This window comes from Pteropus alecto, unplaced genomic scaffold (assembly GCF_000325575.1).
Source record: "Pteropus alecto unplaced genomic scaffold, ASM32557v1 scaffold11, whole genome shotgun sequence".
In the NCBI taxonomy this organism is placed as follows: Eukaryota; Metazoa; Chordata; class Mammalia; order Chiroptera; family Pteropodidae; genus Pteropus; species Pteropus alecto.
Window position 1 is genome coordinate 14,537,918 of NW_006431956.1, and position 24,916 is coordinate 14,562,833.

Genomic DNA, 24,916 nt, shown 5'->3' on the forward strand with positions numbered 1-24,916 from the left:
CAGGAAGTCAACGTGCCTTCCCGAGGGTTTCATAGGTCTCCAGGCGCCCAGGCGGAGGCGCTAATCAGGATGAGTCAGCGCTGATTTCCCAGCTGGTGAAAGCACACCTCGTTACCTCGGGTGGTTTTGCACAAAGCCCAGAAAGCTTCGTGAGATGAGTTTAAAGTCTGTGGTGACTTTTTGGTTCCCGTGTATGAACTTGGAATTAAGAAGGAAAACTCTTAACAATTGAAATATCAATTTCTTAAGCCAGTTTCGTCAGGGAAGGAACCAGAGCAATTGCAGATTCCTGGAATCCCAAATTACCCATGTCCTTGAGGGAGCTGGAAGATTTTGAGACTTCCACTCTCTGGCAACTAAAAAATCTTTGTGTAGCGGGATAGTTGAGGAAAACTTACCTCATTATTACTAATAATTGTGGAACAAATAGAAATGTATATTTTTATTAGCTTACTACTTACAATTGCCTTTTAAATAAGACATTCACGGAAGAATACCAAGATCTTGTGTACAGTAGTAGTCCAGTGGGAAATTTATGTCACTGACGATGACTGGTAATTTAGAGTGTGACTACAAACCTGCTATAATTATACCTTGAATGTTGATTTAGAAATCTTATGCAAGGTTTATCCTGACCACTCCTTAAAAAAGAGTTTAACCTACCCATCTTCTATTCCTATCTACCTTACCTGCTTCAAGTTTTTTTTTTCTCTATAGCACTTTTTACTTTGTAATATATAGCATAATTATTTGTTATAGCCATCGTTTATTATTTGTCGCATACCAGAGTTAAGCTCCAGGAAGGCAGGAGTTTTTCCTGCTAACTAATGTATTTCATGGGCCAAGAATAATTCTGGCCCATAGTAAGCACGCAGTAAATATTTATTGAATTAATGAAAGAACGAATATATTATTTTCCAAAGAGCATAAAATAGAACCCTAATGGTCTAGCATGATTGACATAACCAATGTGGAACATAGTTCTATGGAAAGTCCTGGCAGTGAAGGCAGTCAACAAGTCAACAAACGTTTATTGAATTTCTACTATACCCCAAATGATAGCTTTCCAAGTTCCCCAGAATTTAACATTTGTTCTCCATTAAACATTCTGATACTTTAAAAAATGTGTTATTTGGGGGCAAGGCCAATGTGGTTCACCTACATAGCATCTCTTAGAATGATATGTGTACACCAGACAATAAATGCTCATTGAAAGAGCAAAGCATTGGACTGGGTTAAGGCATTAGGTTGCCTTGGCTTAATACTTTAGTAGAATTACTGGAGAGGGTGTTATTTCAGTGAACTTTGCTACAATTTTTAGAGAAATACTATCTGGAGTTCAGTCATTCAACAAACTGAGTACCTCCTGTGTGCCAAGCATTGTATGGGGAGCTGAAGACAGTGAACAATACAGAGTTTCTGCCTTTGGCACTTACGTAAAACTAATAACTTGTCGATTCTGTTCTATCATTTTTATCTTCAGTTGGTATACTTTAGTTGAATATGAGTGGACCATTTGAAAATTTTTAGTGCATTCTTTATGCTGATTTGTCCAATTACCAGGATAGAATATAGAGTTAGAAACTGTAAAAGCTGAGATTAATTTGCTCTTTTTATCTTTCTCTGTTTTTAAGGGGTGTAATGAAAGTTGACATAAATCTTCAGAAAGTGGACATTGACCAATGTTCGAGTGATGGCTGGTTTTCAGGAACTCACAAATGTCACCTTAACAATTCAGAGGTAAGAACTGAAAATATAGCCTGAAATCAGAAGCTCAAAAATATGTTACTTTTGATATATTGTATTTATTTGTTTGTGTAAGTGAACAAGAGGCATATTACTGGGGAAAAAAATCTATGCAAGTCTGAATGTTGCCAAATGAACTGAAAAAAGGAGTAGGAAATGAAATTTGTACAAAATAACTTTTCATTTTAAGACTAAGAGAAGGCTGAAACTGGAATTATGTCTGAAGTTTGGCATTGGTCAAAGGCTGACCCTATTCTTCAAAAGGGGCTGGAAATTAAAATAGCAATGAAGTGAAAAACCAGTCCCGGAGGAGTCAACCAGATTATGCACATTTTAATGGAATATGATGCTTATTAAAACCTTGATGCTATTTATTCAGACACACTGCCATCTGCTAGAAAAGCAATAGAGAAAACATGGCAGGAAATTTTTGAAAACAAGGGGAAAACTGTATACAGAGACCTGGAAGGGAAATGTGTGTATTGTGTGTGTATTTCCAATTTACAGCTTCTATCCATGCTGTATTTTATGGGACTATGGTTGGTTAGGAACAGGCATGGAGAGCATTGCATCTGGATATAAGGCTGTCACTTCTTTTGTAGTTTCAAAGAGGAAATGTGATGAAATTCTGATTTCATTTTCAATAACCTATCTCTGGGGTTCCAAAATGTTAAGAAACAAATATACAATAAAGTTCTTTATCTTAAATACTTGGGCTCTCCCAACATTGTATTCATGAGTTTGTGAGGAGAGTCAGCTTGATTTATATAAAGTATAGGTGATAGTCCCATAAAGGTAGTAATCTGTATCTTTATTTTAATTTTTTGCCCCTTGTGAAAGATGGTTGTACACAATACAGTTTTAAGGTAAGGAATAGTAAATCAGAGAGAAAATTAACAATAAGCACTTATTTGTACCATTACACAAACAAAATAGTGCACAGACATGTGCACAGCTATACATGTATGTACATAGGCCCATTACATGTTTCCCTTGTGAAACACCCCACATATCCTGCCAATTCACAGCCCACGTACTTTCATACCCCCACCATTCCTTAAATAATCTTCTGCAGTTCCTCATATTGCCCCTTATACTCCACAGACACCTCTACCTGCCCCCCTACTCCCTACCACAATATCCTTCAACCCTCTCACCTGTTAAACTCCCTAGAACATCCCCCTAATTCTTCACATCCCTCTAAATCTATCACACATTCCTCACCATATCCCCATGACCCTCACTTCCTCAGTACCCTATGGACGGACATTCCTGCACATCCTTACACTCCCTCCCACGTTTCCTCACACCTTCACACAGCCCTCACTTCCTCCACTCCCCCAAATGGGACCCAGTTATGCAAGGAAATGTTTCTTTCTTGTGAAGTCACAAAACTTAAGATCCTCTTTTCACCTCCTTTTTTTATTCTTTGAGTTTTGGACATTTCTGAGTATCTACTTCCTTTGGATGATTCTGGCATTTCTAAAGATATGAATTTTAGTCACTGATCTGGTGTATATCTTTGGCCTGATTATTATCTCCATTCCAAAGGCTTAAAGCCACTTAGCTTTGTCTTTTAGCCAGAGTGGAATTTTTTTTCTGCATGGGTGTCATATTGTGAATATTGATCTGTATGTGTTCATTTCTGTATAGCCTTGTTTCAGTGATGCTCTCGGATAGTTCAATAAGCAGTCTGTTTAGAAACAAAGAGATATTTATTTTTCAGTTTGTTACAGTTGCTGCCATCCCTTAATAATCTTGGTGTAGTTTTTGCTTCCTTATAACACATCTATTTATTTGACTGGGTAGTCATATTGAAAGAATCACTTTCTCCTTTTGGAAGATTGATTTATTTTCATTGCATCAGGATTATTAACTTTCTGGGTGCTGTATTTTTTTAAAAGCTTTCAAATAAACTAAGTTATTTCAGGATAAAATATGATCCTCTATTCTGGTTAACAGAGATTAAGTTGAAATGTGTAATTTTGGGGGTTATATATGCGAGCATTATATTATTTAATTCCTGTAGGAAAAACTGGAAAAATATATCTTCTAAGACAACCAATAATTCAATGAATCTCATTTGAAGATGTTGTAGGAAGGTATTCAATAATAAAGAAATGCCATCACCAAGCACTGAAATGTCTATAAGACTTTGACTCTGGATCCCTTCACTCCCTTTCTTTGCCCAGGTACTGGAACTAGGAGTGGGGGATCCTGGTGTCCAGGCCCACGTCCAGGCCCATGAGGCCCGTGGTGCTCGGTCTGACTTACACAGGGCTGTCATGGAACTCTTTACACTTCTTTGTTGGACTTCTTTAAGGTCCTGTGTTTGGTACTGGCCACTCAGGGCACCTGAGACAGTTCCATACCACATCATCAGTCTAAAGACTAGTAATAGTCTTTCACTTCCTTCCCTGTACTGATGTGAATTGGGGACTATGAACTGGCTCCTCTTGAAGTTTTTACTCCTTGGGTAAATGGAAAGAAAAATCTCTTATTCAGGGAAGTTTTCATCTGTACTGGTTCTCCTTTGTTCCTTGTCACAAATCTTCTGTTATGGACTCCAAGAATCCCTGTGTAAATTGGCTTATTTTGAGAAGTAGTAAACATGAATCTTATTTGTAGGGTGTGGAGGCCAGCCTTTATGACTATCCATATCATTAGAAACGGAGACACTCATCATGATTATTGTGGGTTTTATCTTGCCAATGTTTAACATTCTTCTCTTGTAAATACTAGAAGTTACAAATATCAAAGTTATAATCGAGGCAAACTTTTCACTTAAAATGTTTTTCCGGTGCAAAAAATTTTTCCAGTGTGTTGGCTTTTCAGCCTCCAAGGCATCTTAAGCCAGAATAGCAAGTCTGATACTGTAAACAGATAAGTGATATGTGATTAATGACAAAAGCCTCAGGAGCATTTTAGAAAGGCATAGAATAGTGTGTGAGGAAAATAATTATTCAGTGGGTATGAGTCCTTACGGAGTCTAGGAGGCCACCAAGTATTTTTTGAAGGGCATAATAAAACAAGATCTAGTTGACAACACTGAGCTGGATTGCAGGATCATTTTGGCAGATTTTATAACTGATTCAGATTACTGCAACATGGACTTGATCATGTTGTCAGTATCTATTTAAATAATTCTTTACCTATTTTTATATATTTATTTGCCTTGAGCACACAAAATCTCTTACAGAATGATTTACTTAAAACATTAAAATAAATCTATGTAATTTCTGTTTTTAAGGTATTCTTTTGCTTTGTCTTCATTGGAAGAAAAAATTTAAAATACTATTTGAAGTAGGAAACATTAGGACAATGGCATTGAAACTTTTTTTTAAATTATATTCTATTAGTAAAAATGCTTTAAGTAGCCACCCATACTATATGTATATTTTTAACCTACAAAGTATACGTGGATCTTTTGTTATACTCACATATTCTGCATACTATAAATTAGAAAACTTAATCAGGTTGAGATAAAAGTGAAATAATATTTTCATGCAGACTATATTCTATAAAAGTAAATGTATTTAATAAGAGCAATATAAATGATCACAATTTTTAAAAAATTTTAGAGCGTCATGATTGCTTATGTTTCATCATTTTTCAAATTTTTATTACTTAGTAATACAATGATTCAGAGGTCTCTAAGTTCAGTTTATTTTTATACTTAGTTTTAATATCTGTCATAGTTGAAAAGATACCTCACAAGGATATGTCAGTTCAAATTGAAGAAATAAATTATTGACTCTGCTAAATCACAATGTTCATTTTTCAGTTCCATCTACCAATTTTGCAATGGTTTTTACAGAAATACAGCTGGCAGCTTTTCATTTTACCTTTCAATTGGTCCCCGCAAACTAATTGGAAAGTGGACATTTTAATATTTTAAAAGAGTAGGTTAAAAATTCACTCAAACGTTCACAAGGAATATTTTCAAACAGATTAGGACATTTTATTTCCAAGTTTAAACTATATGGTTATGTGAGTATTTATAGCTTTTGGCAACAAAAACCACATAGCCCTGAAAACATTTCCAAATATCCATTTTCAAAACGTTCACTTCAAAAGGCTTTCTCGTGGATTATTAAAATGTCACTTTTACTTTAAAGGAACAGCTTAAATATTATTTTGAAAATACCTGCTGCTTAGACACTACTGACAACCAGTTGTCATCACAGAGCAGGTCAGCAAATTTGGAACATTTGTCTTTTTTTTTGTAAAGAACAATGCATAACTAATCTTTGAGTTCAGAAACAAGTAGTTCATTTTGAGATAATCGGAAAACGTTTGTGTGTGAAAAGATTTTTCAGGTCACACACCATCTCATTATGAAGAATTTTAACTATTTTACAATTCAACACAGTATACTATATAAACCCACTTCAGTGGTCAAATATAAATGGTAATAAATTAAAAGTTGAAAGCAAATGAAGGAACCAAGAAACCATTGTCAGTATTTCTGTCTTGAAACTCCCAATTTTTTTCCGGATATCTTAAGTGCCTAATCAATATTGTGGTTGTATGACATGTGGACTTAGTAATGGCAATAATATCAATCCAAGTCTTAAATATTAGCAAAGCTTAATTTCTTTCTTTCTTTTTTTTTTAAATATAAAAGTTACATATAAATAGAAGCTCTAATATTTTCTTCTCACATGCCATTTAACCTCTTCCACTTTGTCTTCTGCTTTGGAGACCACTTCATGAGGTTATTTGGATTCGCTGTTTTATCCAGAATCACCAGAACAATTGGGTCATCAGCTCAGCCAATGGTATTGTGAAGCTCAAAGGTAGTTTTTTGATATCTCTTTTCTTCTGTTGACTGTATTGGATGAGGATTTGCTTGTAACTCCTTACTACTCCATTAGATATGAGTCAATAAATCTAAAAATATGTTTTTAAACATTTAAAAATGTAAGAAAGGGTATCATTTCATACACAAGGAAAGAAATTTAATGCAAAAATCTAAAGAAAGCAGAAGGAGTTAATCATTCTCTTTTGAAAGCCCTCATGTATAGAATATAGCTTACTCATTGGCTGTAGCAGGGTTTAAAGTATTTTCTGGAGTGATTGAGTGAAGTTACTTGGAAACAGCTATATGTTAGTGCTCATCTCAATGCTGCAATCTCACGTTGCTCTTCTTTTCTCTAGAAATGTTCTGCTTTATAAATATTATTGTTCACTTATCTCTAGAACTGTGCTGTCCAATATGATAGCCATTAGCGATATATGGCTATTGAATTGTATCAGTTAAAATAAAAAAAAAATTAAGAATTTAGGTCCTTGGCCTCACTAACCTGATTTAAATGTTTGTATGTATGTATGTATGTTTGTATGTATGTATGTATTTATTTATGGTGACATTGGTTAACGAAATCCAATAAATTTCCACCGTATACTTTAACAGTAAGGCATATATATATCTACACTGTGTTCACCTCTCATAGATTTCTTTCTGTCACCATATATTTGACCCCCTTTACCCCGTTTACCTCCCCCCACCCCTCCCCTCTGGCATCAAATGTTTAATAGCTGCGTGTAACCAGCAACTACCATATTGGTTAGTGGAGACAGCTATGCTTTGGAATATGGTCTAGCTTACAGCATAGTCAGACTCACAGACTATTGAAACCTTCCAAATCCCTGAATTTCCTCATATAGTCAAATCAGTAACATTGCCCTTAAATTCACTAGGGGACGTTTAAGGACAAACTTGAAATAAATTTTGGCATATGCAATAATAGTTATTATGATCTACCATGTTAACTCAGTTGAACATAAATAATGAGAAACTTGCAAACTATTGTTAATGCCATTATTTTACATTGAAAACTGTAAAGGTCTTCCAGTAAATGGAGAAAAATACATACTGGTAATCTTCCAGATATTTAAATTTTCATTGTATTTGTAGTAAAACTTCTCTTTTCTCTCATTACCGATACAAAATGTGCTTGACGTGATGTCACACCGTTCTACTAGAATCCAGGGCAATGGTCAGGTGTTTGCTGGTACCTGGCACAGTGCCTGACACATTGGTTGAATTAATAAAAGCAGCTTGCTCTGTTGTTAGATGGCCTCCCTATAATACACAGCTATTGCTTTTGATTTTTCAGTGGCATTGACAAAAACAAAGTTAAACTTTTCTTCTTCGTAGTAGCCGTTCAGATATTTGAAGACTGCTGTCAGTCAGCTTCTAAGTCTTTCTTCTAGACTAAATATCGTTTGGTTCAGTCAAGTATCCTTGCTTTACTAGGCTTAAGGAAAAGAGACCATACCACTACCATGTGGATCCCCATTTGTTTGGAAGTTGTAAAGCCCTAACTTGTTTGATTTTGTTGCATAGTCTTTTTTACAATGGATAGAAACTGAGTATATTTTTTCACAATTTTTCCACAATGTTCCTGAGAATTATCTGTATTAGATATTCTGGAATTGTTCCAAAACTAGGCTAAGGAATCCCTTAACTGACTTATTCTGACTGTCTTGTTCAGATAACAATGTTTCTAGCAGCTAAGCCAAGAGTTCACCAGTGGCTATCGCCATCTTGTGGTGGGAGGGAGATAGATAGATAGATGGACGGAAGATTATAGATAGATAGATAGATAGATAGATAGATAGATAGATAGATAGATAGATAGAGAGATAGATAGATAGATAGAGAGATAGATAGATAGATAGAGAGATAGATAGATAGATAAGAGAAAGAGAGAGAGAGAGAGATGGGTGGCGTAAGGGAGTGGGGGTGCAGAAGTAGGGAGAGAGAAGAGTGATCTCTAGTAGGAAAATCTAAAATCACTATTAGAATACTAAGCTTTTTTTTTAATGTCCATAAATTGATAGCTGGTTTGTGTGTTGGGTTCTGGTTAAATCTTAGACCACTATTTCTAACAGTGTTTCTAACAGTGTCTTATGCTACCCAGTTCTAACTTTAGTCTACTCATCCCAAATTAGGTATACTTGGCTTCTCTGAGGCCCACTTTAAAAGTTTGCTGAATTACTCTAATTATAATGATGATTAAGAAGATATATGCTTTTTTCCCATGGGACATCTTTCCTAACAGATTAATAGAGTTCAAATTCATTTTTTTTTCATTCATTCAATGTATATTTATGAGCACCTGCTATATGCTAGGCACTGTTTTAGGGGCTTGAGCTACATGATGAATAAGACAGGGGAAATCCATAATTTAAAATAAGTCATTTTATTCTAGAGAGAAACAGAGAATTTAAAAATATATTAACCGACTTTAATATTTTTTTCATACCAACTTTGCTAAAGAACTAAAATGTTATACATTAATTTTAAGACACGGAAATTAATAATCTCTATTATAAAAACAAGTCTTTATGTATTTTCCAAAAATGCAGGAATTTACCTCTTGGATTGGCAAACAGTAAAAAAAATTTATAATTTTAATGTTGGTGAGGATTTTGCAAAGTGGATATTCTCATGAATTTTTGGTAGGGATGCAAACTGTTATCAAACTTTCTGGAAATATGGTAAAATGTATCACTATTAAAAAGTACATACTCTTTTGTTCCATCTGTTCTTTTCTCTTATTTCTACTTTGAATAATTTATCTAAGAAAGTATTTAGAAATTGGCATAAATATAGATGTACTAGACTACTCATCATAGTATTATCTGTTGTAGTTAAATTTGGAAACAACTTAAATGCGCAATAACAAAGAATTGGTTAAATAAATTATGATGCAGCCAAAAAATACAATACTACATTGCTATTTAAAATGATGAAATTATTCTTCGTTCATTGACATGGAATGATATCCATGATATATATTAAGGATGATAAGCCGGTTCTCCAGCGTCGTTTAAGGATTGATAAAAATTTTGGGATATAGAGAAAAATGACGTGCAAGAAAGTCTTTTTTGGAATGTATTTAGTAGAAGAGTAGAGAATTGGTAAGAAGCAGACAACTTTTTTTTTCTACTTAAAGTAAGCCCTTTTAATTTTGAGAAATGAAATTGTAACTGTGGGGATTATGTGCCGAGTGATTTGTATAGCTAGCTCACTATTTGTATAAGGTGATTGGATTAAAAGGGCAGGCACAAGTAGTCTCAAAAGAAAAATCTATCTTTTCTTAGTGGCGCCTCTATCTAGAACTTTATGGAGTAGGGACAAAGAGAATGGAGAGAGTCAATTTGAAGAATCTAGAAAGCATCTGTGAGAAGGTAGGAGATTTATTGCTATACTAGAGATGTTTTCCTTTTTGACGTACAGTAAAGATTGCTAATGCAGACAAACAAAAACCCCAAAATTAAAGGTTATGGTAGGAAGTGGATAAATCCACAGTAAAAACTGTAGATGGCTTTTACTTTTTCTGTTGTTTAAACTCAAAAGATTTTTATCAAGGTCTTATAAAGAAAACATTAATATTACTATTTATAAAAATACTTATAATGCCTGCAACTATTTAGAAGCACTTGCTTTGAGTCAAGAATTTTTCTAGGTGCTTTGTTCTATGTGCTTTACATACATTAATTTAATCTTTATAGTTCCCATTTTACTGATGAGACAATTAGGACTAGAGAATTTAAATGACTTGACTATAATCACACAATTAGTAATTGGCAGAGCTAGAGTTAGGATTCAGATTTGTCTGATTCTAGAGCACATGTTTTTTATACTTCTATCTTATATTTGTTCTTTTCTAGGAAGCATAACCAGATAAATCCGTTTAGGATTAGAAGTGAATATACAGGGAGTTTTAGATCACAAACTACATTTAACTTTGGGAATTGAGTAGCAGAAATTATGGGATATTGTGCCCTATGTTGGATGCCACTTTAGACACAGTCCGTAGGCATTACATTAAGTAATTTCTGGGGACATCTATCATTTTTCTCAGTGAAGAGAGGAATTAGTTTCTTTATGCTCTGGATTTGTATTTAAGTCTAAGGCTATACATAAGATGAGATTGCATGGATTGATGTCAACTTGCAGTGAAAGTTGTAATAGTTTGTACAGAGTTTTATTTAGGGCCTTGTGCTAATTAGAATGTTCATCAGTACTTTGAATAATGACATAGAAGATAAGCAGTTAATAATAACAAATTTATCGAAAGTTAAAAATCAGAGACTAAAAGATATTGCTGAGTTGGAGAAGTGGACATGTCTATCAAAATGAACCTTAATAGGGACAATGCTGAGATCCTCAATGTGAATCAAAAACCTATTCTTTCAAGCATGGGAAGAATGATATGGTTTAGTTGTAGCATATGTATTGGGGAGGACAGTTGAAGGTTCAGTACGAGTCAACAGTGTAATCTGGCTGCAAAACAACTATAGCAACGGCCGAGTCAGCTTAGGTTGTTCTTTAGATCTTGGGAGGTTCACATGTCACTATTTTAAACTTGCAGAAAATATCTGTGTGACAAGGAATATAGAAATTGAATATAGAATATGTTCTTTATGTGTGATATTCTATATAGAATATATAATAAATATAGAATATAGAATAAAGTCAATCTATTGAATTGAAATTCAATATAGAAATTGAAACCCATTTAGAAGAGAAAAAGTGGTATCACTAAAGACTTTGAAACCTTGTTTCTTGAAGAATCAAGAAAATTGAGGAGGTTTTCCAGGGAAGAGAAGACCTATGGATGATCTAACTGCCTTCAAATATGAAAATCACTATTAAATGGATATTTATACTTTTTCTGAAAGGACTCGGGCTAGGCCGTGACTTGGTAGTAAATCAACAGTAACTGAAGAAGGCTCTGTTTAGCTTTGTTTAAGTGGAACTTTTTAACAAGTAGTTATTCAAATATTGAGAATGTCTATTTTTAAACAGGAAATTGTAAATTTGAATGTCATATTTGTCCAATCACACATCTCCAATACGACCACTTGGTGAGAATGCTATAGGCTTTAGTATTTTCAACAGTGAAAGCTACCACTAGACAGAATTTTTCAGGGCTCGTAAAAACTTCATGCAACACATTGGCTATAAGTTTCTCTGCAACCCTAAGGTTTTATACTTCTGGTGTACTGTAAAAAGAAACCACTAAAAGATGTTTCTATCCAAAAGCAACACTCGTTCTTGTGTTGGCAAACGTGAATTCTCACATTGCATGTGTTGTGTCTGCCAAACCTGAGATTTTCTGATTTTCCTCTGTGGTAATGATAAAGCAAACTATTATTTATCGTTGCCACCTTCATTCAAGCTAGCTTCTGAAATTTGATTTCCATTTACTTATTAAGCACTTTGTGGATGGTAATGCAGGACTAATTAATTTTGATGGAAATTAGAAGGAAAAGCCAAAAAGTGTTTAGTTGACATGAGATTGCAAATCTGGGGTAATCTGAGCCAGAAAGGAGGCAATACAAGGAAGTATCATTAATTTTTTCTTTAATTTGTTTCTTTTGCTTATGAAGAAATCATATACTTTACAGTAGGAAATAAACCCATTTTTCAACTATGAGAAGGTCATGGTGTTTGTTATCTGTTCCTGAATGATGCTCCTTTAAATAAACAGCTTCTTGAACCTGTTTATTCAATGTTGGGCCCTGTGAAGTGTTTGAATTAGAACATAAAAGGAGAGCACTACCTGTCTGTTCAAGGTGAATAAACTGTCTGTCTGACCATCAGTCATTTATATATCTGAGATGTAAAACCATTGTCTTGATTTATAACTTTCTACTTTATCAACTTTACAGACTATATAAAATGTTTAAAACAATAAAAAAACTCTTATAAGGTTTTATTCATGAGTGGTGTAGGTATGGCACTTCGATAATATTTGCTAATTAAGTTTTTAAGTTTTCTTTAGAAAACTTAAGTAATTAAGTTTTCTTTAGAGTCTAGGAAATTCCCCAAAGTGAAGTATCCTGTTGATACAAGTTTGTTTTTCAACTTCTGTATAAGAAAATAATTATTCAATAATAATAATAAACAAAGTATATTCACTTAATACTTAATTACCCTGTGAGTTAGATACTATTGTAATTCCTATTTTCTAGATGAGGAAACTAAGACTTAGAATGGTTTTAAGTCACTTGACTAAGGTCATAAAACTAGCAAATGGTAGTTCAGGAATTTAAACGCTAGGAAGGTAATGTAGGGGATAAATGATTGTTTGGAAAGAGGATCTCTGGTAGTGGCCCATTGGGTAGTATTATTAGTCTTGTGGTTCTGCTCAGGGGAGCTCAGTCGAAAGGCATGCTGTAGTCTTATGTGGGACATTAGGTGTAGGCAAAAAACAAGAACAATCTAGCTTTCAGATGGCTAAAACAAATTTCCAAGAGGGAGTGGCAATCTCCCATACAAATTTGGATTAGGATCAATATACAGTGGGTTCCATCTTGCAAGTGTGTGAATGGCAGCAGCAGAGGTATCTTGCCAGTGGTGGTACTCTTGGGTCAATATATGGCAGTGACTTGGTATGGTAGGAATGTCCAATTTGAAACAGGACCCAAGGAATAAGATCCATCTCCTTAGACAGAGAGAGGTTGATGAGGGCTGTATACATTTTCTGGACATCAGCTAAGAGAGCAGGTGTTAAGAGAAAAGACCCATTCTCAGCAGATAATTAGAATACAAATTAGAAGTGAGAATCAAAAAGTTGAACACGGAGGATTGCAGATTACTGCATATAGGCATGCCAAGGGGACCCTCTGTGTTTATGATAATATATAAATACATTTTAAACTGTAACCATTGCTGAAGGTAAAACACCTAAAATGCTGCCACAGTCTCCGTGCCATAGAGTTAGAGTGGGGCTGAGCTTAAAGGTGGGAGATAACAGCACACACCATAGGTTAGAGTCGGCTGGGGCAAGAAGATTGACTCATATACACCAATGGATATGAACTCAAAGTATCAGACTTTCTTGATCTTTTCAGTTTGGTGAGAGAACTTCTGATGAAATATGAAGTTAGTGAACAGATTTGGAATATGTAGCTAAATTTATAATGGAGCCAATCAGGAAAAAAAAAGTCTCTACCTATTAAACCTTTGCTTTTGTCACATTCAGTAGCAGAAAAATTGCTACTTGTCCAATTCTAGATATGAGAAGCAATCAGAATATACAGTGAGTGCCTGAGGGTGACTTTTGGGGGGTTAAATATAGCTTTGCATCATTAGCTTATGTGGAAAAAAATTCCATTATGACAGCAAATCAGATCTAATCTGGCACTCCCTCTGCTACAATTATATAAAATATGGTGGAAACTTGTCAAAGCTTTCAGTGAGAAATGAGGCTACTGATGCTTGGCAGACCCTTTTTTGAGCACAGTGAAGAATCCTGTTGCTTAGTTACAGCCCTTGGCTGATTTAGAAAGCTCTGACTGTATTATGCAAGAGTTAAACTCTATTCCTTGATATCTTTTTTTTTCCCACTAAAAGAAAAAGCCTTATTTACCACCTTATTTTTTTTTGGCATCTTTACGAAGTCACTTATGTTTATTCATCCAGAAAGAGTTTCGATTTATCGTTGTTTTCCCCTCCACTGGGCTTATAGATGGAGAGAGAACAAGTGGGTGGCTGATGATACAAGCAGAACATAAAGTATTGAGATAACTTAAATGCTTTGCCCTCAAAGTAATGTACAAGTGTCTATTTAAATTTTTTTGTCATTTGAATCATCGTGTGTTTTCCCCCTCTCTTTCAGCTTATTCATAGTTTGGGTTGCTATTGTTGCTATTATAATGCACAAGAATGTGTAAACATTTAGTTATATTTTTGTATTTCAAAATATAAACTCATATATAGGTGTATGGAGAGGTATGGGGAACAGTGAATGTAACTGGTGAAACAGGAATAAAAGTAGGGGCTGGAATTAGGGCCAAAAGAATGAAAGCAGAAGGATTGTGAGAAAAAACAAATAACTGTAAATGGAGATTTACAGTAATTATTGTACATGAAGTAGAAAAGTGTGTAAAGGAGGAAATGTTAGATGTGTCAGACAATTTCAATGAGATAATAATACTCAAGGACTCATAAGTCTGAAGGAGACTCTAAGAAGTTTTTGGTTCGTGCTCTGTCTCCAGAAAGGAGTATCTCTGTACTATGCTAGATATGTAGATACCCATTTTGTTTTATAACACTTCAGGGAAGAGAGCTGTCCCTTAGCAATACTTTCTATTATCTTGCCATAGTTATTGGAATGAAGTAAAGGCATGACCTAATCTTAATTATGTAATTATTTCAGTAGATTTTATTATTGGTTTGTCAGTACACTCTCTGTTTTATGCATGCAGAAGCAATTTTTCTTGCTGGTGCTTACAATTCCATGATCACCTGGAGGAAATTCTATTGAACTGATTCTGTATTTGCATCCAGAAATAGAATAATGGCTAACTGTCTCTACAGGCTTGGTCCCATTATAATTCTAGTTCTATTGAAGCCTAGAATTCAGACTTTTAGAATCTAAGTGACCCCGCTTATGGGCTTTATTTTCATGCTGGTCTGTAAATCATCTTCATTTGCTACCTTTTTAGATATGTTTGTCTAATGCAGTCATTTTCAAAGTGTGGTCCTGGGAACCATGGAGGTCCCCAAGACCCTGTCAGGACAGTCTGTAAAGATAAAGGTATTTTCATAACTATTGAAGACATATTTGCCTTTTGAACTCTATTTTTTTATGGACATAGAAGTTACCCAAGATATGACATGTAAACAAATTGAATGGAAAAAGAAATATGAGAATCTAGTTATATTCTAATAAGCCAGACTTTGAAGAGATTTGCAGAAGTGTAAAACGATATTATTCTTGCTATTTTTTGTTTTGAAAAATAGAGTTATTTTTCATAAATACGTTATCTATACTAACATCTGATGGGCTTATTGTTATTTTTACATGAATTAATAAATTTTATTTATTTTTTTGTTTTAATATTTAAAATGGTAAGTATCAATGGAGATAGCCAATATAAATAAAAAACTCTTTGGGATTCTCAATAATTTTTGAGAATGTAAACAGGTTCCAAGACCAAAAAGTTTTAGAGGTTCAAGCTAGTCACTCATCAGCTACCACATGATTCCGACCTTGACTCCACTTTGTGGTTTCTGTGCTTCTCTCTCTTCCTTACTTTGGTGCTTTTACTGACACACTTCTACCCCTCACTTCTTCCTTCCATCTTCCCTCCTGATAATTTCATCCTAAGACGCTGCTGAATTTTCATCCTCATGTCATCAGAATTGGTGGATGATACAAGAACAGTAATCACATTTGTTTAAATAGCAATCTCTTTAAAATAAAATTTCACATATTAAGTTTGATATGTATTTCTAATTATAGTGTGCATTACAGGTAAATGTTATTTCGCTTATTAATTTGAATAAAAAATTTAATCTTGATTTCATTTAAACTAATTTGACCAAAACATCAATGGGCAGAATATACTGTATTTTACCTTTTAAATTGGAATTTTCAATGTAAATCAAAAATTATTTGAACTGTATAGAATTCTGCAGCCCTAAGTATTGTGTAAAGACCAATGTGTCTATTTAACGAGTGCTATTTATTCATAAATGGTATATTCAGGTAATGCTTCAAAATTTCTTCTGAAGATTTATCTGAAGTTTTACTACTACTGTTTGGAAGCTGGTCAGCAGCTCGTTATTTTTTGTTTTTAACTAACAGGTTGTGAATTCAGTAAATGTCACTTTTTTTGTGAGTGTTCAATCAAGACAGCTTTAGGACCAAATGAATACTATGTATATGTGTAAAATGAAAAGTTAATTTAGTATTTTATTCCTTTTGTTGAAATAGTTCAGAGATCCCAGAGTCTTTTTTTTTTTAATTTGATTGGCAGCTACACAGTGATATTTTGTTACCTGTACAGCAATGATGCAAGTATTGTAGCTAAGGATGGGTAGTGAGTGGGGTGAGGGGAAATGAAATCCTGCACATTTTCTCCTTGGTCAGGGTTGATTCGATCTTGAGTTCTAAAAGTGCTTGGTGGCCAGGTCTCCCTGGTGGCAATTTTTTGAGCTTTCCCCTTTCCTCATTCCCACATCCAGTGACTCTGAAGTCTTGTCAGTTCTACCTCGGTATCTCATCAGTTTGTTTTCTTCTCTCATTCTTACTACAATGAACTTAGTTCTAGTCCTAATCACTTCTTGCTTAGACTTTGCAGTACTCTTCTGTCTTCAGTTTTATTCCTCTCCAATTCATTGTCTGCACTACTGCCAACGTAATTTTTAAAAGATGATATGCTGCTTATATCATCCTGCATTTTTTTCTTGAGATAGTACTACGTAGCAGTTAAAAGTATTGGCTTTGGATTCAGACTGTCTGTGTTTCTTAAGCTTTCTATGCCTCAACTTCCTTTAAATAGGAATGATTCAATGTTGTATGTAAAATGCTTTGCACAGTACATTCTCTAGAAATATTAGTGATTTTTCATAGCAGTTTGTATGCTTGAAATTATTAATTATTTATAATTTATATCTATCTTGTATGCTATACCATAAATAAGCTCCATGAGAGCAGAAACCACATCAGTTATGTTCACCATTGTATCTCAGGGACCATAATGATGTCCATAATAAAGGCACTCTATAAATATTTATGGTTGACTGCTTAATGTTCTTCAGTGACTCTCCTTAACCTCTGCCTTTCTAAACATAAATTCCTTCTCATTCTTCAATATCCAACTATTTGCCTTCCATGATTCTACCATGGTGTTTCATGTCTCTATCCATTTATTTGTACATGCTCTTTTATTGAATAACCTATGATTTCCCATTTTGAGCCCTTGTTTGGAGGTTCTAGCAGGGCAGCACAGCTACTAATATACCCTTGAACGAAGAACAGTCCTCTCCTCTATTGAGGAAGGTCGTCCTCTTCGACTGAGCACGCAGCTTCGGGAGGGACACACGTGGAGCGGTGAGGGAGGAAGGGGATACCCGCCTAGCCAGCCAGATCAGCCGAATCAACCCTGGTGCTCAATGAGGTGACAGATGTCGCAGCCAGATCGCCCTCACATCCTGATTTTCCATTTTGGCCACCTGACAGAGTCCTGCTTATTCTTTGAGTCCTAGATTTTGCTCCTGCGTGACCCCTTTACAGCCTATTCTCCACTTCAGATAGAGCAGGTTCTCTCCCGTGTGCCATGTACATTGTACGTTTTTATTTTTATACCTATACTGCTGTATTAAAATGATTCGATGACTGTTAATTACATCTACATTTGTACAATGCCTGCCCTTTCACTGTCATATATGTATATGTATATATACATACATATGTGTATAAATATACATAAAAGTGTATTTAATGCTCAAAACAGTCCTAGAAAATACCTATAATTATTTCAGTTTTACGGATGAGGAAACTGAGGCTCAGAGATTTTTAAAAATTAATATGTTACATCTCAATTAAGAATTTGGACTGATGTGGATACAAGACTACCTTGAGGCCAGGGCTGTGACCTAGTCATATATCTTATTGGTAAGGCTGCTGTTGTATTTTAAATTCATGTCTAATGTATTCATGTAACAGAGTATCTCTTATGATCACTGATTTCATCACTATATCACATCTGTAAGAAAGATTTAGATGAATTCTAACAAAACTTGCCAAGTACTCCATCTTCCTTTAGGAATGGAAAATTCCAGATAGAGCCTGGTTACTCATGATACGCTTCCTACTATCTGAAAACCTTTTTGGATTCTTAGCTTGTAGGTCTAACTTTTATTTTATATTATACTTCACTTAAAACTTCATTTATTTCATTTACTCATTGCTAGTAGTTCTAATTAAAAATGAATAGAGATATAATTAAAATTGATAGTTTTAATTCTTGTTAGGGAACTTTTCTATTATTATAAATACTATAATCAAAATTCTGTACATGCCATAATGACCTAGTTATGTGGTGTAGTTTCTATTGTTTTTCACTTGTGATAGATGCATTTTGTGAAAAGGGTGTAAGGATTTCAGAGTACATGGCTTTGCAGATTGACTAGTGATTATTCTCAATTCACCGTTGCCAAGCATTTTTGTCACTTATCTAGATTTGAAAGAAATAACGAACACTGATGCTTTTAAAAACTACATTTCCCTTTCTTTTTGACATAAAAATAGACAGCTTTACAAATATTATTCGGCTAAATCCATATAATTCCTCTTCCAAAATCAAACTCCCAAATTAAAAATTAGATTACTTCCTTAACATTAAGTTTTGTAGTATATAAATGTATCACTGGAAAAACTTCATTAATTTTTAGCTTCCCCTTTCTATATCCCCCTCCACCCCTTCCTTCCTTTGCTCTTCCTTCCTTATCTCTCCTATTTTCTCCTTGTCCCTTTCCTTTACTGTCTTAAAATTTTCTATTCTTGTCTTCCTTTCCCATTAAAACAAATCTCCACTGCTTCCCAGTAAGAAAAATGAAAGCTAGAAACTCTGATTTCCAGTAAGTGCTAAGAAATGGCATATAAGATTCTAGGAGCCCCAAACATTCATAGCGTGGTGGTTGCATATCTTTTAAAATATGATTATACTTTTAATATCTGTTATTTGAGAAAACATAATAAATTTATCATTTTATTACTACATATTTTATATACATTTGAAAAGTAAGACACAAATGGTCAAGATTTGTTTTTAATTTAAACTAGAATGTAATGATTTCTTGAGTATTTTGAGCTTCTTGAGATAACTCCATCACTTCACAGAGGTTTTTGAGCTACAGGTTATATACAAGTTTCAGAGAGTTTTGGAATTTACTTTCTGATTATCTAGTTCTGCTTTTAAAAAGGCATGTAGGACTTCACTCAAAGCAAATCTAGAATAGAATGGATTAGAAAACAGAATTTGATTCCATGGATGCCATATCAAATATTGATCCATCAGAAGACCTTCATTAAGCCTAATTTACCTCCAGAACATGAGCACATTGAGGTCTGTTGTTCAAGACTCCACAATTAGAATATATTCTATTGAATTGGTTCACATATTTAGCTTCACATATTTTACAGGTGTCGTGTACATGAAGATCAAGAAAAATTGATCCTTCCTGAGCTTAATAACTAAGAAGGCACCCAAAGAAAATATCATGAGGTCTGATGATACATATCAATCAAATAATTCATAACTGGGAAGATTGTTTTCTGAGAGAGTAGATTCATCTGTGTGTTGGGGAGGTGGGAGTCAGTGGTGGGGAGAGGGTATGGAGTGTTCGTGGCGTTAAGAAATTAGAAGAGAAACTGGAAGGGAAAGCCTGCCTCTGAAGCAGACTCATTTTTACTTTCTTTAACTCTTGCTAATAAAGAGTTAATTTTGAGTTTTCTTTAGGTGGGAGAGAAAATAGGAAGTGAGCTACTGTGGAGGTTTCTTTTCTTTTTTTCCTTTTTTCTTCTTCTTTTTTTAAAAAATCAAATTCAAGGAAGTATGGAATGGAGATAGGGGTGAGAGGACCAACAGCAGCAATCAACCTCAAAATTGACCCGTTATGATTCCAGAAATACCGTTATCGCCAAGTTTGTCTGGTTGGCGCACACTACCCTATGTTTTCTCTACTAGAGAATATATAAATAAATAATTTGTAAAGCTAATCTTGATTAAATGTTTCTGCCAGTAAACTTTCTAGCAGCTTTATTGGAAATGTTTCTGCCAGTAAAATTTAAAACATCTTTCTAGAATTTTAAATATTGGGCATGTTATGATCAGTTACAATTAAGATTATTTCTAATTTCGAAAAGAATGTTTAAATTAGTCTTCCTCTTTCAGCTATTTTTGTGTTATTATTTCAATGTAAATGCCCAGAGAAGCAAGTGTAATTTGAACATTAATCTAATCGGGTGTTAACCATAGTTGATTACATAATTAAAAATTTTATTTTTATGAAATTCTTCCAAAATTATAGAATTAAAAAGTTATAATTATTTATTATAATCTTGCAAACAATACAAAGATATAAAAAAATTACCCCCTACATTTCCTCTTTTCCCCAGCCTTGAACTTCACCCTCTGTCCCTGCACTGTCTCTAGTACTGTATGCTAGTTATTTTTTGTCAGTTTGGTGGGCAAAAATATCTACTTAATTGTTGCTTCAGTTTATTTCTTTGATAACTAATAAGGTTAAGTGTGTGTGTAGAAATTGTAAATTGCTTATTTCTACACACACACTTAACCTTATTAGTTATCAAATGTGAATATAAGGAACTATGTATCTTTTATATGTTATATAATATAATATCTGGGTAGTTTGGACTAGATAATATTTATTTTAGTAAGATTTCCCAGTTATGGTATCTGTAAATCTAGAAATTAAATCTGGGAAAACATAGGAATAGAAATGTAACATTTTATTGGTAAAATCTGAAATGAATTTGGCTCTTATTCATTGGCTATATTTTCGTTTCCTTTTATCTGAAGATTTTATCTGAAGAAGAAAATATAGAGGTCTGAAGATAAAAGACCTCTAGTTTTTATTGGTGAACCCCTATGTTGAATCTTTTCTGCCAGAGATGGAAATTAAGAGATGTCAATGTTTTGTATTCTTATAGAAGTTACCAATTTATTTCTTCTCCCCAAACGCATCCTTCTTTACCTTGCTTTGCAATGAGAGTGAAGCCCTGTATGCATCTCCCTTTAGCCAGTTGGGGCAGTGTTAAGCTGTTCAGTAGATGGCACTGGAGAGACACTGTTTGAAGAAGGGACTTCTCTTTCCGATTTCAAGATGATTTTTCGTTCTCACTCTGAGGATGAGTTGCAGCCAGAGACACGTGGGATGCAAAGTGTCATTCTGAGTTTTAATGGCACTCATAGGCAGCTGGGGCAGCCAGTGGGACTCGCCTTCCAGAGGGTTTCACTAACACCCTTCCCAACACACCCTCTTCATTTCTGGAGGTTTCTTTGCCCTTTTTGCAGCATCTTCTATCTTCTTGAACATAAGAAGTTTTATTTGTAATAGCTCATTTAAAAACCTTTTGTACAAATTCTATTAACTGTATAATTCCTTGGAGTTCTAGCCACTTTGGCCTTCCTGAATTCTCAAGTCTTTTCAATTTAGGGAGACTGTATGGTTTATCCCTCCTTGTGATGCCTGAAAAGTCTGCAGTCAGTAAACTAGTGCAGTCATAAGATTAGCTTTTTTTTCTCCTCTTGGGAATATTCTTCTGCTTTGCCTGTTACAAAGTGTTTTATTTATTTTTTCCTGTTTTATATTTGTTTTCCTGTTTTATATTTGTTTCCTGTTTTATATCATGTTTGGAGAGGAAATCTACTTCTGTTCTTTTAAATACTACAAATTAGATAGTATTATAATACTATTTTTAAAAAGTATTTGCATTAGCATGTGTGATTACCATTGTCATTGCTGCATATTAGATTGTCTTTCTGGATCCTCTTTATTCTTCTTGAAGTATATCCTTTTGAGGTTAATTTACTGGTTTCTTAGTGGAGAACTCTTTTTTTATTTTCAAATAATTTTATTTTATCATCATTCTTGAAAGATACCTTTGCTAGCATCCAGTTCTGTGTTTTATTCTAAGTCCTTTAAGGATAATGTTCTGCTGCCTTCTAACTTTCATTATTGCTGTTGAGAAGTCTGCTGTTTCTCTAATTGCCATGATTTTGTAAGTGCTCTATCTAGTCTATGTAGGTGCTTTTAATTTTGTCTTTAATTCTCAGGATTTTTTAAATATATATTTAATTTTTCAATTACAGTCAACACTCTTTATTATATCAGTTTCAGGTATACAACATAGTTATTAGACATATATATAACGTATGAAGTGATCACCTTGATAAATCTAGTACGCATATGACACATAGTTATTATAATATGATTGACTATATTCCTTATGTTATACTTTATATCCCCATGACTATTTTGTAACTACCAATTTGTACTTTCCCCCGCTTCACTTATCCCCTCAACCCCCCTCTCATCTGGCAACCATCAAAATGTTCTCTGTATCCGAGTTTGCTTCTGTTTTGTCTATTTTGTTTTTTAGTTTAGTGGGTTTTTTCCTATTTGTTTAACATTTCAACAATTATAATAGCCATAGGTAGGTGTGTTTTTTTTCTTCTCCAGATTTTTTCATTTATTTCTAACAGTATCATATTGATTGGCCAACTTTATAATTATGTTCTTTATTTCTTAAAACAGTTTATGCATAGGCCTAAAGAAGAACATTTTACAGGATTTGCTTCTGCTTTTTTTACCCAAGGAGTACTACTGACCTGGAACCATGGCACATCCTTCTGAGGGTGTTTGATCATCTTTGTGTCCTATTTATCCACCTGTGGCTGGTCGAAGTTTTAGTTTCATTGCTAGATTATCTACCTTCATGCAATCTTGCCCCTCAGGCTGTCCATTGGTGTAGCTCTGGCTTGGCCTCATTGGTACAATTTTTCAGACCCAATTTCCTTTCTTTTTTTAAGGGAGAGGATCATTGGAGAGCTTTACCACTTTCTTTACCACTGTTGCATTAGAGATATGCACCTAAATAAAGAAATAGCATAGATCATTATGAATTTTAGGGATCAGACTACTTCATAAGCATAAGATTACTCACTGTTTTATATAAGAAATATTTCCATATGATTTTATAAATGTTTGAGATGTAATTCATTGCATGTATATAACTCTTTTCAGACATTAGTTATTGGTACATATAATCTGTTGTATTGTTATACCTTATAACATTATATAAACTTCTATCCAAAATCTGAAAACCAGAAGACTGAGTTGAAATCATTGGAGAGAACATATTTCTAATTATGAGTGTGGGTCTGAGGGGCAGGTACTTGGGTTCAAACCCTGGTTTTACCATTTACCGATAGTAGAACTTTAGGCAAGTTATTTAATCTCTCTTCTACTTTTCCTCATATGTGAAGAACAGATAACAATAGTACCTATTTCGTACAGTTGTTAAGAGGATAAATCATTTATTGACAGGTGTTCATTTCCTTGCCACTAGCTATGCATAGCTCTCTATGTTTAAAATCAAATTAATTCATATTAAATAAAATTACAATTCAGTTTCTTAGTTACACTAGCCCATTTCAAGTGCTTTATAGTCATGTGTGGCTTGTGAATATCATATTTTACAGTGAAGAAATGAATATTTCCTTCATTGCAGAGGTGATTGGTTCCTCAAACGCATAGACAGACATCAACACAGAGCCACCAGAAACATGAAAAAGTAAAGAAACAGGATGCCGCCAAAGGATCACAATATTTTTTTTTCCAAATGATCTCAAAGAAATGGAGATCTACAAGTTATCTGCAAAAATGTTTCAAAGTAATTACTTTAAGGAAGCTCAGTGAGACTTGAAAACACAGAGAGACAATTCAATGAACTCAGGAAAACTGCATTAAAAAAATAAGCTCAACAAAGAGGTAGAAATTGTAAAAACAAAATCTGGAGCCGAAGAATGCAGTGAATGAAATGAAAAATGTAATACAGATCTTCAACATTAGGTTCAATCAAACAGAACAAAGACTCTTCGAATTGCAAGATAGATCTCTTGATATTATCCACTCGTAGGAGAAAAAGAAATCAGAATGAAAAAGAGTGAAGAACACCTATGTGAATTATAGTATACCATCAAGCAAAACAACATTTACATTATGGAAGTCTCAGGAGAAGAGAGAGAAAAGGACAGAAAACTTAAATATAATGGCTGAAAATGTCCCAAATCTGGGGAGAGAGATGGCCATCCAGGGAAATGAAGTTCAAAGATCCCCAAACAGATCAACCCAAAGAGATGGAGACACCAAAAATCAAAGACAGAATTTTAAAGGCAGCAAGAGAAAAATGACTCATATATAAGGGAAAACAGTATTTTCAGTCTGTAATTGGAAATCTGTGGATGTGGAGGGCCACAGTGTTCTCTTCCATTTTATATAAGGGACTTGAGCATCCACAGATTTGAGTATCCATGAGGGGTCCTGGAACCAATCCCCCACAGATACTGAGAGTCAACTGTACTTGTATCTGATAAAATAGACTTTAAGTCAAAAGCTGTAACAAGAGATAAAGAAGACCATTATATAATGAGAAAGGGGTCTGTTTATCAAGGAATATAATATCTGTAAATATATGCACACCCAGTATTGGAAGACCTAAAGATATTAAACAATTATTAACATATCTGAAGGCAAAAATAGAATGCAATGGAAACTCCACTTTTAACAATATAAACAAAGAATCAATAAGGAAATAAATGACTTGAA

The 24,916-nt window shown here is 34.1% G+C and overlaps 1 protein-coding gene across 1 annotated transcript in view; it reads left to right on the forward strand.

Moving 5' to 3' along the window:
* Window positions 1-24,916, forward strand: part of GPR158 (G protein-coupled receptor 158) — a 318,792-nt gene that overhangs the window by 23,257 nt on the left and 270,619 nt on the right. Inside the window, 1 exon segment of the mRNA XM_006907013.2 lies at window positions 1,635-1,740. Within this exon segment, the coding sequence (XP_006907075.2) occupies window positions 1,635-1,740 (106 nt within the window).